We start from the raw sequence: 20,671 nt of genomic DNA on the forward strand, positions 1-20,671 counted from the left end.
TAATGTTGTGTTGGGGCTGTAGCTCTAGGCCTGGGCGAACAACCATACCGTGTAGCACCAGACGACAGGTCTGATTCCCTTAGAAATCATCATGCCATCATGGGTGGGACGGCGAAAGACCTCCTACCCCACATCGCCTGACTACTCCAGGAACTTGACTACCCAATAAGGAATTATTTAGCGAGGAATAGCAAGCCGTCCTTTCTGGCTGACGTTTCGTGCCAAAATAAATAGATCCCCCACTTTTTGAGAACAGCAACGAAAACAAGAGGTTTCTTTTCCCAGAGCTTTGCCTTATAAAACGTTCCTAAATGAAATGGTACACGCCCCCACTCTCCGATACAAGCGATTCGGTCACGACTCAACGAGAGATAAGGGCTCGTATCGGGCGAGCATCACACATCCCCCTTTCTTGGGAATATTCAAACATTTTAACGTACAGCAACTAATCTGCATATATGTCAGGCGATTACAACGAGAGTTTCTCGGGGGCGTTAACACAGCGACCACTTCTGTGCTGATGTCCGATGTCCGATCAAACGTCTCTCGTGAGTTGTCCTTCCGTGAGGTCACTTGGGACAGTAACAGGAACACAAGTCCCCACTGGCACTTCTGAAGAATTTGTAGTTTGCACGTGGTGATCCGATAGTGCATCACTTGACAGTAATATTGCGTCGTCCCTCCCGTCGTTCCTCCTGTGGTATGGGATGGGTGTGGGCTCGGCGTACCTTGCCCTGGCTGTTGAGATCCAAAAGGATCATGGCGTGCCGGCCCATCTTTCCACGATCCCTTGGCGTTTGAGGTCTATGATCCATACTCTGTCTCCTACTTCTACTGGAGGGAGTCGTCGTACCCCATTGGAATTAAAAGCTTTTCCCGCTTCTTCAATTCATTGTAGTCCGGAGTTTTTGGCAGATGGTTGTCGCTGGCGATGGAAATTGGTGCGCAGAGCTTGCGGCCCTTCAACAACTCCGAGGGGCTGTATTCATTATGCAAGGGAGAGGATCGGTATGCAAGGGGATTTCATAAAGGTCACCCTTTTTTTTAAGTTTTTTTTACGACTTCCTCGGTGCCTTTCCGCGAGACCACTACTCTGTGGGTAACGACGGCGTGATATAATGTGAGCAAACTTGCAGGCTTCGGCGAACTGGGGACCATTATCTGAGATTACTATATCTGAGATGCCGTGGCTTGCAAAGACTGATTTACAGTGCTGGATCACCGAACTTGAAGCGAGGTTTTGAGGTTCGGGGCGATTTTAGAAAACCGTGAATAGCAGTCGGTTATGAGCTACCATTGCCCCTTGAGAAAGAAGAGGTCTAAGGCCACTTTTTGCCGGGGTCTCTCGGAAGTCCAGTTGAAAGCAGTGCATTTTTGCTGTTCATGCCATGCTCCGTACATGTGCTAAGTTTCGTTCTCGCTGGTCGGTCTCGTTTCTCGTTGTAAGTTCTCGCTGTCCCGTCCTGTTCCAGGCCACCACACGCTATCTGTCACCTTGGCTTTGCATTTCACTATACTCATGTGTCCCTGATGTATTTGCTCCAGAATGTACTACTTCCGATACGATGACGGCACGATGGTTCGATTCTTATACATCAGCAACGAATTTTCGAAAATGATAATTTTCCGGTAGTCCAAATTCGCGAGGAGAACGTATCGTACCACCACTGCGTGGCCTTTAGCGGAAACCGTCAACAGTGTGGACCGGCGCAGGCTATTCGCATTACATGCTTTACGTTCGGTGCGTTCCCTCTGCGTTGTGGTTTTTGCTGTCAACACGGTAAAAGAAAATGAGCACACTGTGAGAAGTAAGATGCTATTTACAGTGGAGATACGAATTGCTATATTCTCTTGAGCAGGAATAACGCGTCCTTTTAACGGCACGAAAATGTACCATATCGGCGTTTGTTCGTTAGGTACTTTGCGCACGTGAATGACGGTTCCTTCTCCCAACGCATCCCTCGAAGCCTTTATCCTGCATTAATTCGGTACATTCGGTACATGTCATACGATTAATCAAAAGAACGCGGCTAGCGCTGTGACTGCCTTGCAAAATTCGTCGAGTAATCGCCTCAGGAATTCGTTTCACTTTGTTCACTTGTTGTGCACTTTGCTGTTTGCTTTCAGTGCCCCTTTCATTGCTCACTGTAATGGAGCACGTTGGGAATAGTAGCTTCAGGCGGTCATATTATCGATTGTAGCGTGCAGTGTTCTGCGTATGACCACATTGGCATTGAAGATGCTGATGAACCCAATCTCATAGTGCGGTATCGACGTCGATCTCGAACGCCCTGTACTGTCACCCTGGTCAATTGAATTATATGGGCCGATATCAAGATGTATGAAATCATAACACAATTACGGTAGGTGCATTTGCATAAGTCTTTCTCGTGTTTGCGCATGATGTTCTCACTTGGTTTGCAAATCTATTATGCATTTTTCAAACGTTGTAAGGGACCTTACACAAACGCTTACAAAAGCTACACAAATTTAAGTGCATCTTACTTCACAAAAACTTGTTCGATGGAGATCATGCTGATGAGCATTTTCTTTATTCCGAACTTTAAGGCACGTTGCTCCAGGGACTTGAACATTTCCTCGAAGCCTTCAGAGTCCGAGGTGCCCAGCGCAATCCTCAGCTCCGTCGTAGTCTCTTTGTTGACCGTAGCGTCCGGGCAGGTGCCCTCAACAACTTCCATTATCTCTTGTACCTGGGCTTTTGAGTCTTCTATCTCGATATGAACCTCGTATCCGCCAGCTGCATACAATATTGAAATATCAGGAGCGAACCAGGGGTGTCAGAAGGTGGGTCAATTGGGGCGGCTGCCTCTTATTTCAGAATTCAGGGGCTCACCCTCTCCAATTCATGGCGGTCAGGCAGGGCCCATGGTATTCCGCCTTATAAATAGGGTTCCCGGTTTGTGAAGTGCGTCATTTAGTTCCCCCCACCTGTGTTAATAGGGGGTTTTAGCGAGTCGTTTTCGCTTGAACGAAACGGCCGATTCTACTGTCCGCATGCGCATTACGAATTGGTAAGAGTCGTGGGGAGCGCGGTTTCGTATACGAGCGACCCACTCACGCTGAGTCGTTTCGTTTCATTCGGCGAGCACGATCATCAAGCAAGATGACTGCTCTTTGGAGTATCGGAGTTGCAATGAGACTGTCAGATGATGACTGTTGCCGACTATGTATATCTTCTACGGTAAGTTGTTGGATGTAACGACGTATTCAGTAGAGCATTTCACACGTATCAGCAATCAATTGTGGGTCCGGATCATGTGTTCCGTGTGAGAATGTTTGCGTGTATATATGTAACGCGTATTAAATCTACGCAAAGTACTCACCCCCGTGTCATTTCCTGCTTGCACTCTGAAAAAAAAAAAAGGAGTCGTACCGACTCCTTTACGGGGGTAAAACGTCCTAACTCTGGGGTGCAAAATAACACCCCTTTTGAAGAGTATCTGCAACTCCGGGAACCACGGAGTAAAGTTTACTCCTATGGTACAGAGTAAAAGTTACTCCCATACAGCTCCCTATTTACTCCAGCATATTGGGTGTAAAAGTAACTCCGTTCATGAGGCTAGCGTAACTCCACTGGGGAGTTCTTGTTATGCTACATAAGGCATAAAAGTTATGCCCTTCACCTGGAGTGCACATTACTCCAGTCGTCTCTTCACCTTGAAGATCATGCAAATAAGTGTTGCAAAACAATATATCGAAATAAAAAAACATTTATTGTGTCTCTGATACAAAATGGCAAGAACAGAAAAAGGAAGCTTTCAGTGCTTAATATGATCCTATGAAAACAACTGGTAAGAGACCACAGGTACAAGTACATTCTTGCATTATAAGGTTGCCACACACCCAATGCAACTATCACCTGGCATATACTTCCAACTCCTACAAACAGGAAACAAAACAGTTGTTCGAAGTTCATCTGTCACTATACATTAACATATCAGTGCATAGGAATTTGGCATATCGGCACCCACTTTTCTGCTTTTTCATGAGAAAGCAGGGGGAGACGCGCCTTTTGAAGTGCATCTGGCTGAGGCATAAAGTGTAGTACATGTACTTTAGATTTTTCTTTTTTCTTGGCAGAAGGGTAGTTGCCTTATATGAGAAACCGCTGTCATATGTAATTCACAATTTGGAGCCTACAAGAATATCTTGCCTAAAATAGATGTGTGTATACACTTCCCAATATATCTATAGTGAAACACCTGTAATAAGATGAGCACTTACACAAGTGAAAAGGTCAGATGCACATCCTTCAGCAGATGAGCAAGGACATGAATTACTCATGCTGGGTAATAATCTAGGTAATGGAGTCCGAGCAGTGGCGATATGTTATGTTATCATAAGTCAAATACTTTCATAACTAACAATTTCTTGTGCCAAACAAACTATGCTAGGAAAATGAATGGTTTGAACCATTTCTGTGCGTGCAAAAAGTGATTGGTGCTATGTCGGTTACTTACTATCTTGTTCATCAATAATATTCTCATTTATGAGCTGATGATTACTGTAACTAGTCCCTTTCTCTTCCTTGCAATGTGCATCCATCCTTTGTGGAGTTTTTTTTTTTTTTCATTCTCTGTCTGCCCAATGTGCCGTGCAAACGACTCGTAAATCTGAAACAGTAACAACAGCATTAGAACTCAACACTGATGCAGTGGCGGATCCGGGGGGAGGGACGGTTGGGCGATCGCCCCCCCCCGCTCAAAACAGTAGGTTTGGCAGCAGTGTCCCCCACTACCCCCCCCCCCACTTAGGGGCTTCGACAAACAAACCGCCCCCCCCCCCCAAACAACAACAACAAAAGCGACACGGACTGGATCCGCCCCTGCACTGACACCACTTGTCGTCGGCAGGATACACGTGAATGATAATACAGAACGGCGGTAATACCTACCCCATTGAAACTTACCAGTGCAGGGTACCTCCTTACCACAACCTGCACAGTTGACTTCTCATTCCAGAGCCATGCCGAGTGATGCTAGCCTTTAGGTAACTTGCCACCTTCGTCATCTGCAGTGCGTTCCATTAAAGCCAGACTATTCTGCAATGCTGTTAACATTAATTAACAAAGCGTCCTATCCAAAATACGATTTCACCTATCGTCAATTTGAAGTTCCTGTTCTTCAAAGAAGTTAGACTTCTTAGGATACAAAGGCCCACTTACGAAAAGAAACTCTCTTGAAGAAGCATAACTGTGAACAGCTACCACATTTTCATAATTCGTGTACGTAACACCGGACGCATACTTACCTGAAGTACATACAGGACGACACTCAGACACATGATTTGTAGTTGTGGCATTCCGACGTTGTTCTTCGAAGATAATCTTATTCATCTTTGAGAACATCGTCAATACATACAGTTTCAAGTTCCCGCACGACAACGGCCAACCGCTAAACGACCGCGCGATGTCAGTGTTGCTAGACTACGCAATGAAAAGAATGAAAACGGTCCAAGAATATGAAGACGACTCGCGCTCAACTCTTACCACGGAGTAAAGCGCTGGTTGAATGGAGTTATTAGAGCATGAAAACATAGAAACGCAGAAACAGGGAGTTGCAATGGTGTTTGGTGAGAGTTGCATCAAGGGGTGTAAAATTGCCTAATACTCTCGTTCGACTCATTTTTTTTCTCAGAGTGTGGTCCAACTATCGAGATAGTCTCTCACACGGGCTGTTAACCCTTTTTAAAGCGAAACTGCCTCTTACATCCTCCTGATTCATCAACGTAAGATCAAGTCTCCCAACTGTGCCGGCGTCTGCTTGGCAGCACGGTGAGAACACGGTGACGGTTTTTTTGTCTCAACTACAGCCTTCCAAAAAGTGAAAGTAAGTACACGGTGATAGTCATATTTACAATAACGAAACACGCGAGTGGTCCACCACGATCCAGTTGCTGCTCAAACCCATTTGGAATACATGTGGGGATGGACGATTCTTCGATTTGCTAAAAGTCTCTGTAGTTCGCTTCCCATAAATTTTGGAATTCGCAGGGACGATTGTTTGTTTCGGGCACAAAAAACTCGCTAAACCTGTGTACTGGAACTTGGACGAGAAGCAACGGCTGTGAAACGATATAATCACTAAAATGAATTAGAAGCTGATTTGCAAAACACGCTTACATACGACATAAGTGCGACGACAACTGCATCACGATCACCTGATGACATCATATCACCTGATCTAGGTCATAGCGTGATTCTCAGTGAAACCATTGGGGCTGGAGGTTTTCCAAGGAGACCTGGCAAATGGACGAAGTGGCCTGGAAATATCCTCAGGTCGAGCAGAGTGACTAGGGTAACCTATTTATTGACTTCAATGTCGAAGTGCCTCGGGCAAGGATTAAGTTAACCCCCATTACAGGAATGCGTTGTGCATTGTTAAATGAAGCAGTGTTGCACATTGGATCAAGATATTCAGTTTCCCGTCTTGCGGGGGCTGCTAACATGCGGTGTGAGGCAATATTCATACAAACAGAAACTACCCTAACCGTTCAACTAGGTATCACTGCACGACTTTTCTTGCTGAGTTCTCGATTACTGGTTTTTCTGGTAAATCTAAAAACCATAGATATAAGGCGAAGTTTTACAGGGATCGCACATTGACACGTGTCAATATTACTTACTGCTGGCAACTTTCAGCCTTGGAGGGAAAAAGTACTAAAAAACGATAAAATCCACAGCGCCGGGGAGACAAAAGGACTGGACGACACACTGTACTGACAGAAAAACTCCAGTGCTGACAAAATCGATAAAAAAACCCTAGTGAAAATGTACTACTTTGCACCAAGATATTCATTTGTTACCCGAGAACAACAAGAACGAAAGTTTGAACAACGAGATGTAAGCGCACCTGGCATTGCACAGCCCAGTGACTTGGTAGAGCCGTGGGAACAATGAAAACAAAGGACGCTTAGAACAAAGTTGCTGATAAGATAAACGCTATGCACAACAGGAGCCCGTCTATCTTGCGAGCGAGCGCAAGCAGACAACAGGAAGTTGCGTACTTCTGAACCTGGGCGTGTCACGGCAGAGCAAGCTAAGGCCTTCATTCGGATGAAAGGGCCAAGGGAGAAAAATATACTATAAATTATCCGATCTCATTTCGTCCAAAATATTTGGCGTGGAGGTGGTGCACGCATTAGAAACCATATGTTAGTGGTACCTAGACTTGTGGCAGGGACCAGATTGCCTCATTAAAGGAACTGTAAAATAACGCGAATGTTTCAAGATACCATCAAGTAGAACCTGGCTGTGTGAGCACTAGAGAGCGGATTTTGACGCAGTAAGAAAAAAAAAACGCGTTTTAGGTGCCTAAAGAGAAACCCAAAGGGACCCAACAGGGCACGAATTTTCTCGGAATAGGCACGATCAATAGTGTTCGACGAGCACTACAAGCAATGCCGTGAGCATTGGTTGCTTTGCGGTAACATACCACTCTATTGCGTGCACTTCTGTGAGAATTACTGCTCAGAAATAATACGGTTGTCTTATAACTTCTGAAGTCATTCTCGGGTTGCACAGCAAATATTCCACACAACCAGCGAGAGAGAAGAAGCAAGAAAAAATAGTATAGATGTTTTGGCATTCACAAAAACCGCTCTGATCGCATGATAATCTTTATTTTAAAATTGAACTATAAACACCGTGCACACGTTTTCTTACTGAAAGCACGAAAACGGTAGAAAACAAGCATATAATTTCAATGTGTTCCGGCGTGAAACTGTGGTCTGTCACAACAAATTGTCCTGTCGTGAACGACTTCACGGCTACAGGTGTTACACGCAGCAAAGGCACAGGGAGAGGGAGAGGGAGAGGGAGAGAAAAAGAGGCCAACACAACGCTACTGCATCGACCGATTCGATGCTGCGTGCCGGTACGAACAGGGGTATACTTGCGACGGATATCGACGGGAATAAGAAGAGAGCGTCACCACCAGAGCTGTAAGGTAACTAATACAAAGTAATTGAGTTACTGTAAGTAATTACTTTTTGTGTAGCCAATTACTGTAACCAATTACTTTCTGAAACTGAAAAACGCGTATCTGTAGCTGTAATTTAATTACATTTTTCGAGTACCTTACACTCTGAGGAAAGTTACATCTTCAATCGAATTTCTATGCTAGTGCAAGGTCTTGGGGAGGAACGTTGCAGGGTGATTCTAATGAGAACATAAAATATGTCCTGCTGCTAAGAACAAATTTACCTGGAGTAATGGATGTGCGCAAAATTGTTTTGTTATTCGCTATGAACTTCGTCTTTCCCTGAAATGTGAGTTGCATCTGCGCAAATTTCTAGAGAACGAGAAATGGAAACACGTTCCGGAAAGGGTAACAGGGGTAAAGGTCCTATTCTGCACAGGATATCAACAACTTCATTAAATACACTTCAGTCCCTGTTTGCTCGAAGCTTTCGTCGATGCCTCGGAGTTCCAAGAATGGCTGAAACACGGCAAGTACTGGCTGAAGCTGGTGAGCTCCCGATTGAAGTTCTCCGTGAACGGGAAACGGCTCGGCACTACCTCCGTTTGCGTGCTCACATTCCCCGCCACTTACGCTACTCAGGAAAATTCGATACCGCCCTAGAAGCGACTTCTATCGAGTAGCGCAGAGGACACGCCAGACTCTCACTGGCTTCATAACTAAGGACACTATACCGCCGGAAGCCCCCTGGTCTCTACCGGTACCGCCCACTTTTGTACGCCTCCCAAACCTTCTGCAAAGAAGAGATCAGGACCCCCTCAAGTCCTCCGAGCCCATTTTCATGCTCTGGTAGACGAGAAGTTTTCTACGTTTACGGCAGCATATACTGATCGCGCATCCCGAAACAACAAGTCCGCCTCAGCCTTCGTCATTCCATCCGAAGGCGTCGTGCACGGAAGACGCCTTTCACATCCAACCTCCTCCACAGCTGCGGAACTCTATGCCATCCTTTTCTTTCTACAACACATCGCTGATTTTCCACCCCGGGAATGGGCAGTCTTTACAGACTCCAAATCTGCACTTCAAGCAATTGAAAATTCCGGCATACGAGGCCCATCCGCACCCCTAGTCACAGACGTGTTAATGGCTTACCACACTATCTACGCCGCAGGCCACAGGCTAGTTCTCCAGTGGGTTCCAGGCCATTGTGGTGTCGTGGGGAACGAGCAGGCCGACAGCGCCGCAGAAGCAGCACTCTCGTATCGGAACCGGACCCGTATTGTTCTGCTCAGAGGAGACCGCCGTTCAATTCTGCGACGTCTAGTGACACCCCTGGCTTCCCGCCAACGGACAACCGACATTCTTCCCCCCTCTATGTTGAACAGAGTTGATTCCACGCTCGCTTTCCGCACGCCACGAAACACATCTCGTCAGGATGCTGCATTAATCCACCGCATGCGCCTCGATGTGGCCTTTACAGCTCAGTGGCGTTACCGCTTGAGACAAATTGATTCTCCCACCTGCTGCCACTGTGGTGCTCTTGAGGATCTGGAGCACATTCTTCTTCATTGCCCTCACTACGAACCTTCCCGAACCACACTCTCCGAGTCTCTTCGTCAGCTGGACTCTCGCCCTTTCTCCCTACCGAAATTGCTTGGTCCCTGGCCCAATCCAGCCCAGCAACGCTCTGCGCTCAAAGCTCTTCTGACATTTCTGGACACCATCGGACTTCGATCGTTATTGTGAAGGGGCTCGTTATTTTATTCCCCCCATTCCACCCAGCAATGGGGTAGGGTATCGCCTGTTGCGATGAAACTCCCCACTCTCCAAGGCCGAAAATAAAGTTGTTGTTGTTGGTAACAGGGCGTTTAAAGCTCGCGATTTGCATCTGCGCAACCTTCGTTCATATTAAGTGGAGGAAAAAATACTGTGTCCAATAAGTGGTACATAAGACTACACTGACACTGTCATATAATTGATCTAATACTTGCTGCTGTTATGGTCTACGCATTTAAAGGGATTGTGACATTCTGATAGACCTGATTCATTACACATGCACACGATGTACTACATGTCACAGTATTGAGGAAAAAAGAATTGTAATGTCGTAGTCTGTGATTTATACAACCGTCGCACGAACTATTTTGTGTAATTTTTGACAACGAGTTACACTTGCACTTGGTGTCATTCGTGTGCTGTGACACGGGACCTTTCGTGACACTTGGCAGGAAGTGCACTAAGGATAGTGTCAGTTTTCCAAACTCCCTTCACTTCTCTTTGGCGAACCGAGTGCGTAGCTTAGACGGCATGCTTTGTGGCACAGGTAAAAATGTTGAGGAAAAAAGGGGGCCCCCACACCACAATATTTTGAAACAAGTACTTTTGACAGCGTGTTTATTTGCTTTTAGTATACAGTTATCAGTCTGTGAACACATGTCTGAGGCACAGGTTTCAGGCGAATTTGTTTTATTTTGGAAGAAGATTTGGAGAAAGTGTTTCTAAGCAAAAAAAAAAAAAAACATTATCAGGAAGGTATTGTGGCGTGCATCTAAAAATGTTGAGGCACTTTAATCTTGCCTATCGTAATTGCCATCATACTGCTACTCGTGACACTTAAGCCATGTAGCAACAACTTAGTGAACGTGACATTCGCTTGGGAGTGCACTTCATGCCCATGTTTCACTAAATTAGCCTGTGTGGCAGGTGTGTTAGAATTATTTCGGAATAAACGTCCGCATCACGCTCCACTCGGGAGGTGCGAAAGCCTCAGTTATTCCCATTGGTTCCCGAAAGCATGTGACCTCTCCTGTGGCCGGCTCACTTGCTTGTGGGGATATCACAGCCCGATGAGTTTGGGTGTTCGACGTGTAGATTTTTTACGCGTGCGACTCCCTTTGCTGTAAAACTTCGAATCCCGCTTCACGTCGACATCTGCCTCTGGATTTATGCGGTGTAACTTGGTAGAAAATGTCACAACACCACTCACGCACAGGCGTGAAGAACCTAAACCGAAATTTTACTTACTTAAATTCATTGTTAGAGTTTGCCCGCGTATGCCACGTGCACAAGTAATCCGAAAGCCGTTCGGGATACAGAGCTAGAGTACACATTTCCAAGAGTTCTTCTTAGAGATACATCTTCCATGTATATCGTGTGGAACACGCTTGCCGGAAAATACTTCTAAGGAACTATGTTGGGTTCGAAACTGCAGCCTTGCAGTGCTTTCTTGTTTACTAATTTGATGTATACTGTTGCCTACAACGGTCCCTCTGAGAAGATAACAGCATGTGAAGCAAATAAGCGAAGACCTTTAATATATGTTTCCTTATGACGTGCACACCCTTTCTAATATATGTTCTGAATGATACTACACTGATGAGAATTGCAGTACACTGAAGATTGACTAAACTTTATTAAAGCGAAAGCGGCGAAACACGAAGGACGTAGTATGATATGTCTCTTGGTAGAGCGTAGCTTGCTACGCTGCGGACGAACTCGGTTCGACTGATGGATCCCTGACGATAGTACGGTATTTTACCTTTGAGCTCAAAATTCTTTGTCGGTTCGCTGTGTCAGTGTCTCGGACACATGTGCCACTTTCCGAACTACGTATATTCAGGTATGTCTCCACCTGAAAGCCCAACAGAACACTCAAGAATCGAAAGCCATCTGGATGTGGACTGTAGAAGCACCCATTGAACCGACTGTGGAACGACTCACAGGCGTTGGTGGTTTTCTGCATGTTGTCAGTCATCTCAACCCACATTTCCGGAGGAAAGCGAGAGCCGTCTTTGATGTACTCATCGACAAGATAGTCCATAAATAGCCGGAGCTTTTCTTCCCGCGGAGCTTCCGAGCACATATCAAACACAAAACAGTCTGCAACGTCTGATGGTGGAAGGTATGGCAAACCATACACCTGTTTAAGCCATAAACCCACTTCGGAATTCTCACGTTTGAAAGACGGTGACAGACCTAGTTTCTGTATTTTGCGCCACCATGCCTGGCCTAGGTGAAATCGGCATCCTACAATGTTAGCGTTTGGCCAGGAAAGTCTTACGGCATTGCGTAATGGCTGTCTGAAAGTCGACAACAACTGTTGTTGGTTCAAAAGTTTTGGTGGTGGTGGTGGTGATAGGCAAAAGTTTTGCCTGTCTCCGCTGCCGCCTGCTTGACCAACTGCATCACCTTCAAGTAGCATGTTTCTTCTTTCGATGGCAGCAAGCTGAACACGAGCGGGATGTAAATACCATTCCGGAGGCCATGGATTGTGAAGAGTTGTTTGAAATACTTCGTGCACGATCTGAATGTTCCGTCCATGAAAATCTTGTCCAGGGTGCAAAGAAACGAAACATTTGATGCGCAAGGACAACCACTCCCATGCTGCTGTCGTTCGTCAGTATGAAGCTTTCTCCCTGTTTGTTGTTGTTAAAGATGCAGACGATGCCAAAATTTTGTGTACGTCTTCTCTGGACTTTGGCAGACGAGGGAGAATACATCGCCACGCACGGTATGCCGCTTCTCGAAGTCGCTGCAAGGAGTATAGCAGCGTAATTTCGTGTCAGCGTGATCGAGAGTTGCTTCATGTGTTTCTGCCTTTCGTATCTCCGCGCAGATTAGTCGCGACGGTTTTTCTGTGCAGTTAGTCGCAGCTTTTTGTTTCACTACAGCTCGTACCACTTGTCTGTCTAACTTGTGGCGCGATGCCTCGTGGTTGTGGGAGAGACGCTGTAGGTGATCTTGCACCATGGTGTCTTGACCGGTAGTGGAAAAACCAGCACTACAAGTTTTCACAGTGCATCGCCATCTTACAGATTCATCTTTCCTTGTGTAGCCACGGCGAAACTTAAATCCACTACCTAGAACAATTATATCCTTGGATTTGTCGCTACCGCACTTAACCAAATCCGTGGTGATAATAAGTGAAACTAGAGCGAATGCGTCCAAGTGCACGAGCAACAGGGCACGCGCATTTTGCGCTAATGCATTACGCCCAATAAAGCATCTTCCTTTTTGCGCAGATCCATGGTGGTATTTTGCGCAGATGCATGACTCGAGCGCGTGCTCATGCAGACTGCAATGACATTTTGCGCAGATACAATTTCCCCAATTTACCAGCACTATCAGCTTGTCTACCAAGCGAATAAGTATATGAGTTGTTTCAGAAGTTTGTTTATAACAAGCACTACGTTTGATATACAGGGTGTGTGCAGAAAAACATGACCCGCATTTAGGCACATAGCTTGTTGCCTACCTAACTAACGAACTTCCGGTGGCGCACGATGGCGCATTTATGCGTGCGAAATCTGTAGAAAAATTGTGGAAGCCATACCCAGCTTAAAAAATAAACGGAACAACGAAAACGTCGGCTTCCGTGCATCAGAATAGGGCAACATGGTGGACAACAGGGTGTATGTGAAAGGGCAACATGGTACACGTAGGAGAGTTGTGTTCAAGTACCGCTAGGGGAGCTATCGGTGCATAAATCGAAACGATGTCCCACATGGATGCTCATCGGCAGTGCCCCTAGCGGTGCCTGCACATAACTCTCATGAGACCGAAATACACTACCATGCAGTGTCATGACCGCCCTAGTCTAATGCATGGAAGCCCATGTTTTCGCGCTCTGTTTATTTTTTTACATTGAGTATGGCTTCCAGGATTTTTTTGTAGCTTTCGCACGCATAAATACGCCGTCGTGCGCCACCGGAAGTTCCTCGGCTAAGTAGACAACGAGTTACATGTAAAAATGCGGGTCATGTTTTTCTGCACACACCCTGTACTGTGTTCGAAAGTCTTACATGCAGTAACATTTAACATGAGATAATTCAGAAGTAACTGAATGACATTTCACGAGTAACTATAACTAAGGTACATTTCAGTCTCAGAAACATTTCCTGTAAATCTAGTTTCTGCTAAAGTCATGGAACTGTAACCTAATTACACTGTGAGTAACTTATACAGCTCTGGTCACAGCTAGGCACAGCTGCATGGGCAGACACGGTCTTTGCACGGGGTGCAATGAATGCAGGCGAAGAATAATTCACTTTCTGTCACACTTGCATTCTGTGATGTAGCTCGGCGAAGCGTGTCCCGGCTGCTACGAATTATTTCCACGACTTTTGGTAAACTTTTCGCAAAAACTATAAAATAAACATGCAGCCGCATGCAAAGTGCCTGTTTATGCACTTACCGGCGCCTATTTAAGTGAAGAGGCACTAATCGAAAAAAAGAAGGCAAAAAAAAAGCACAAACATCAGGGTACTAATTAGTCCCCTTCAACCCGATCCGTGCGTAGAACATTGAAAAGCAGCATCTGTACGCCTGAAAATTCGCTCTGGGTCACGCACACACACATGCAATCACCTCTCAGTTCTTCATGCTTTTCCTACTAATTAATTTTGAACACTTCTAGAAACTGAAAGGTGGCCACCCTCGACGTTCGCGGAGTACAAAGTGGGAGCCGGCGACTGGTGGACATATATCACGTGATATTGAAGTGCAACGTACCACATTTGAGGCAGGATACGAATCACCATTAGACCTGTTTTGAAGAACAGCAGCAACTCTTGAGGAGTTCGGTTTAAGCTGCTAACCGTTATAACATGTAAGCACCGTGCCTGTGAGAACTATATATGTGCGATCTGGGCCATGTTTTGGTCTATCTCCGCTACTGCGTGTCCTCTGCTCGCTCCAGGCGATTTATCAGGAGTTCTTGTGTTTCGGGATACACAAACCGTGTACCTTCGACGATGAAACGCGCACAACACTCGTGACAACCGCCGCGACGTCGCCTACAGTCTAAAAACAGATCTTCACCGCACAGCACGCTGTGCGCCAAACACTGTCACGAATGACGGGGTAATCGCTTGTCATTGGAAGACAGAGCTGGCCGTGCGCCTTTTTGTGACAATTTTCATATCCAATTGCCACAACAGCCGTACTCCCCCTCTCTCTTCGAATCAGAAGCGATAACCATATAATTCGTGGCAATGGTTGCCGCACAGCGTACTCTGCGGTTTTTAGAGTGCAGATGGCACGCCTAATTGCTTGAGTTTTCAATAGCTGGCGCGCGAGTCGCCTCAGGGTCTGCCTGTCGAGAGTCCTGAAGCTTTGCTCTGCGTATCAATCGTTGAAATTCGGTTGCTGAAAAAATGTTCAATGTACAGCTGAGCTATTACGTATCTGAGGCGTCCAAGTTAAAAGCTTTCGGAAAAGCACACAGTTCCTACATGCTTGCCATTCACTATACAGTTCCTTAGGGTGAGTACTTCCCAACGCTGCAGCCGTTTCCTCGCGTAGAGTTTCGCGATCACTGCGCTATTCATGTCATACCGTGACAGTGTTCCGCAAGGCATACTGATAAATTCACGTTGTCGCGCTCATCAGGGAATTTTGCTGCGTTTATACTCCGAATAACGAGGGCGTTCAACCACTCCCTTATTTTTCCAGGTCAGGAAGACCGATACCAAAGAATACTCACAGAAAATGGCTCCTAGGAATGAAGGCGTTCCCCAGCATGCCATCTTGCCTTTGACCAATATAGCCATGTGATCAGCCAATGTGTCTGCCTCTTCCATACTATGCGTTGAGAGGAGTATGCTACGCCTGCGCCGTAGTGTCAGCAACATTGTCCACAGCTCCGACCTGGCAGCCGGGTCGAGAAACGAAGTCGGTTCGTCCAGGATTAGAACCTAGGAAGAAGCATTCCCTTCAGAAGTCACCGAGAGGATGTTTTAAATTGAGATGACTCGTGTAAACGGATTGCGAAGCTGTTTGCTATATTATTACATTAGTTCAAGATCTTGATTAAACAACTCGGTGATCCTTTCTGTTCAGATCCAGAACGTCACTGACAGAGTTTCAGAAACATACCAAATATCTCAACATTTCCTCGCAGACGCGTTGGGCTGTAAATCCTGACAATGAAAGCGAGCGTCTTGTCTGAGGATCAGGCTTACACGAATTTTCTATAGCGTAATTATGAATTAATTAAAGTACCCGCAGTATTAATTACGTAAATTTCAATTAACCCAATACACGGTCTGATTGTAACTTTCGTCGGTCCGGAGAGCAAGCGTACGGACCAATGGAGATCAGCTTAGCGATGAAGACTCAGCAGTTCTCGTTCAAGAAGGGGTTTTGAACACAGACAATCATTTACTAGAACGTAAGGACAGCCCTAACAAGTACGAACATTCGTACAGACCGTTCAACAGTACTCCTACGCCTCCCGTTCCCGGGCCAGATCAACAGCACCTTCTTTATCACGTATTCGCGCATGTCCTCGTCCAAATACTCCAAATCACCGTCTGTTTAGTCCAAGACAATAAATGTTCCTTAAGAAAAGTAGCGCAACACATGGCTCACAAATGAAAGATGTGACTCTTCTACTCAACTCGTTACACCATTGTGCAGCTTTATTTACGCATAGGTGCAACAGAATTCTTTCCAGCAGGTCAATAGATCGACTGTGCCAAGTTTAGCAGTAGCTCCTCAATGATGGAATCCGAAATAATGAATGCCACAGCATTCAACGAGTAGCGACAGGTTCTTTTTAAAAGCCAGCGTGAACCTTAATGACATTTCATAATTTTAATAATAACTAAGAATGCTATATTATGGAACCCTGAGGTCTCCGCATGCAGAAAAGGAAATCGAAACGAACTCATAATGCACCATGACAGACAAATAAATTAGGGATTTCCCTGCTGAAGCAACGAGGACCGAGCGCTAAGGGGTAAAGGGAGGACCGGTAAAGGGCGAGGACCGGTAGAGGGACCGAGCGCTAAAGCTTCAGAGCGCACGGCCGCGCCACGTGTAGTGGGACGTGGCATTTCTGAAGTAAGCCAGTCAGTGAAGCTGGATTCACACATGCGTTTCTTGAAGCGGCGCCACACGCTCTGAGACCGCGAGGTAGCTGTCGCGCGGTGTTTCCAGACGCCCATCCATAACCGCTTCGTGGTGGTGGTGGTGGTGGCGAGAACCCCATGCCAAAGTGGCCTCGCAGAAGTGCGGGCAACGTCACGACGAACGGGGAAGGGGAAGAGGGGGCAAGGGAAGGGGAGGAGGGAAAACAGCAAAAACAAAAAAGGGGCGGCTTCAGGGCCGGAAAAGGGGGAAAGGGGGAGGGGGAGTTAAAGGCGGAGATTGAGATTGGTTTCCTTGAGGAAGGAGGCCAAGGCTGCAGCGTGGGAGTAGTCTCCGAAGAGATAGTCGTTGATGGTGGCTGAGCCATTAAGCAGTGGAGAGAGGTGTTTGAGCCTCTCTTGGTGATAGCCCGCACAGTCGAGCAGGATGTGGGAGAGAGTTTCCTCCTCATCATCACAGGTTGGACAGAGGTCCGAGGACAAACCGCTTCGTGCTGCATCTTCGCATCACTGTTCCACAAACACTTTTCCGTCCAGCCAGTGCAGAACAGCCTTTGCTGTGGTTGTGTGGAGATTCTTCTACGGGAGTTTGTCGTATAAATGTCTCCTCGTTACTAGTATTGGATATTTTGATTTACCGTGACTGTGAAATGAGTACGTTGCTGTTAGTGAAATGAAGCTGTCTAACGAAAACAATTCACCACCCTTCTGCTAGTCACAGGTACTTTCTACCTGTTTTCACAAGGAACGTTATTAGCTGCAGATAGTAACACAAATGAACTGAGTTATGTCCTGAAAGGGCATTTCATGCGGTCCCTATGATTGAGCGCTCGCTACGAACCACTGGCAATCACAAGCGCGTTCAGGTCTTCAGAAAGAAATCACAGAAAAACCACACTCTAAAAAATAAGGGAGTCAGGGTGACTCCCCCTGAGGGAGTCAAACCCTGCCACATATATACCCCCCCCCCCCTCCTGGAGTCACTATGACTCCATCAAGGCAGAGGGGTCATTTGATGCCATCTAGGGGAGTCATTTGACTCCCACTGGCATGGATGTTTTGACTCCTACTGGCATCAAGTGACCCCGTGCGGGGAGTCACTTGATGCCCCCGGGAGTGGGGGGGCGGCTTCCACCCCCACACAAAAAACGCGCCAAAACGAAGCACCATCGCAATAAATTCTGTTTCCCTGCAGTACTCGATAACTGCACCAGTTCTTGACCAGAACGTACAAATATAAATTCCGTTTGGTCACTTCCATCAAGGTGTATGGCAGTTAGAAAATACAGCAGAAATACATAATTTGTTGCAAATGGTTGGTATTCTATGTTGGTATTCTACATTTTTGACAAGCTACTGAATGGTTCCAGACCATAGGCTTAAGATAAGAGATTTTTATTGCTTTGACAATTCGTACTCCTTTGAGACAAGAGCAGCAATAGGCTGCAGTGACTAGGTTACACACGCTTTGCTCTTTAAATTGGAACACCTGAACCACCTGCTCAACTTTAACATTGTTCACAGCCGTGCACAAATCTGATGATATACATCGATTAAGTACTAGCACTTGCTGAGCGTAATGGCTATTGACTGTCCTATACTTCTTCAAAGTTCGAGTGAATAGCTGAATTATTCAATTTTTTACCATGATGAATGTTTTTGTTCTAGTATTTTTTTTTTTCATCTGCGGTCAGAGAAAATGTCATCTACAAGGTGGTGCCTTCAAAAACCCACCACTCTGATATTTCCTGTACAGCGGATACGGAAATGGTACCTGTGGATTTCCGAACTGCCATTGAACGAATTCTCATTACCGGAGAGAACAATTGGAATGTGATTCGATATGAAAAGCTGCCTTAAAAAATGCGCAAAATGGGATGAAAAAGGTTTCTGGCAACAGCACGAACGTCTTGCTGATGACGCCGCCGCCAGAATTCAAGTAACACTTGCATACTTTCCGTTGATGCTGCCACTGTTACTGTGTAAGAAGTTTGCTAGTAACACTTACGCGCTGTCTTCAACATCTTTCTGTATGCTGTTTCATACATTCCAGTAACGTTTTGCTGCTATTCCAAATTACTTCCCAGTTTCCCCCCTGATAACAATAGGTCCTGTGTCCTTGCAACCTCAGAGACGTTTTTCACACAGCTGTAGCACGCAATATACTGAATAGGGGCAGGCTTTCTGAGGCAACCCCCTCTACGATGGAGCATTACATGGAAATTAATGAAGCACAGCAACTAGTTATGGCAACTAGTAGTACTTAAGTACTACTGAGATATACATTATGAGATTTGTGCAAAGCTTCAATCTGTGTCAGCTCCAAACAGTGATTCCATGTTAATCTAACAGTTAATGTAACAGTTAATTAGTTAAGCTCCAGGAATGTACACAACGTTAACGGTAAAGAAGGTAGCGACCAGCAATGCCGATGTTTCCTCCATGCAGGATGCCCGACCATGAAACCTTCGGTCAAAACAGAGAATGATGCAGAAATTTGCAGGTCATCTGCTTTGTGATAGATGATGGTAGGATACACATGGGACTCTCCCGGCTTCTGCATGTAAAGTATTTTAAGAGTGAAATTATAAAGAGTGCCAGGAAAACAATACCGCATTATCAGGTAATAACAATTTCATAAGTTCTCTCTCTTCCGCGGAAAATACATGCGATAATTCAGGCGTTAAATTGAGTTGGTATTTGCTGTTGGTATTTGAATGAAATAAGGTAAAATGAGGATGCTTCTCATCAGCACTGCAGTGATGTGATTGACCCAAGCCATTTTAGAGAACCTACTGCAGCAGAAAAAAAAACATTTTCAAGCAAAAGAAAGGTGGTTTTGAGCAGATATGCTACATCACCACGCGCACACCATATACTTTATATTTAATATACTTTCAAAAGAGAGACGTACATGTCGTCATCGAACCCGAAGCCCATCTCCTTGTAGCGATTGTCATGTACTGGAATCAGTTAAAGTAGGTTACCTGTAATGACAAAAATTAGACCAGTGTTCGTAACAGCGACAGAGCGGTATCAAAATTCGAAAATACAGATAACTGCCAATAATTTCACTTTAGTAATTTTCTGCCGATATGTTGCAGCCACAATGCCAAATATAAACGAAATAGTCAAAGTAAAAGGCAAAGCTAGCTTACTGTTGAAAAAGTACTATATGTGCTCTAAACACTATGCCATCCTTTTAGTTATTTCCGCACTCAATTTGTGCACTGTGCTTTCACGTAGTGCTACAATCACATAGGCTGAACATGACCAATATTTATTTCAAGTTTCTCCTACCACCACACCAATTAATTGATCGCCTATTAGGAGCGTTCTCACAAATCTTTTGCGTTATCGCCTTAGAGACGCCATGTGACATCAGCGATAAGGAGCGGAAACACAGCACGGAAACAGCAATGACTTCAAAAATGAAAGAAAGGGTGATAGCGATCTTATATCTATCGCTTTACTATTGCCTGACTCCAACAGGTAGGAGACAAACTCATCCGCAGTTTCACGCTTTAAACAACACGTGTCAGGAAAGGGTTTCCTAACGGCAGGACACCGGACTGACATCTGCAAAACAGAAGCGAAACTGTACAAATAGGACACGCGATTTCTGTCCCGCGATGACTTGCGCTACCTAAAGTAGCGCTACCCAGTAACTAAGCCCGCGCTAAACAAGCAGAGAGCCTCAGCTGGAGGCTTCCCTTCGCTTTTAACAGCGCAAGTGGATGTTTGGGCTGGCCTGGCGCGGATTCCTGATATTTTGCGACAATGTAGTAGAATGTAGCAGGATTGGCTGTATGGCGCAATTGGCGGAGCAATCACATCACTGGACTGCAGCGCCTTCGTAGC

General features: G+C 45.7%; 1 protein-coding gene across 1 annotated transcript in view; it reads right to left on the bottom strand.

The window, feature by feature from the left end:
• Positions 1-20,671, bottom strand: part of LOC135393033 (phospholipid-transporting ATPase ABCA3-like) — a 241,869-nt gene that overhangs the window by 130,431 nt on the left and 90,767 nt on the right. Inside the window, exons 12-13 of the mRNA XM_064623623.1 lie at positions 15,424-15,634; positions 2,506-2,758 (exon numbers count right to left, since the gene is read on the bottom strand). Of these exons, the coding sequence (XP_064479693.1) occupies positions 2,506-2,758; positions 15,424-15,634 (464 nt within the window). The remainder of the gene's footprint in view (positions 1-2,505; positions 2,759-15,423; positions 15,635-20,671) is intronic.

This window comes from Ornithodoros turicata, chromosome 4, assembly GCF_037126465.1.
Source record: "Ornithodoros turicata isolate Travis chromosome 4, ASM3712646v1, whole genome shotgun sequence".
In the NCBI taxonomy this organism is placed as follows: Eukaryota; Metazoa; Arthropoda; class Arachnida; order Ixodida; family Argasidae; genus Ornithodoros; species Ornithodoros turicata.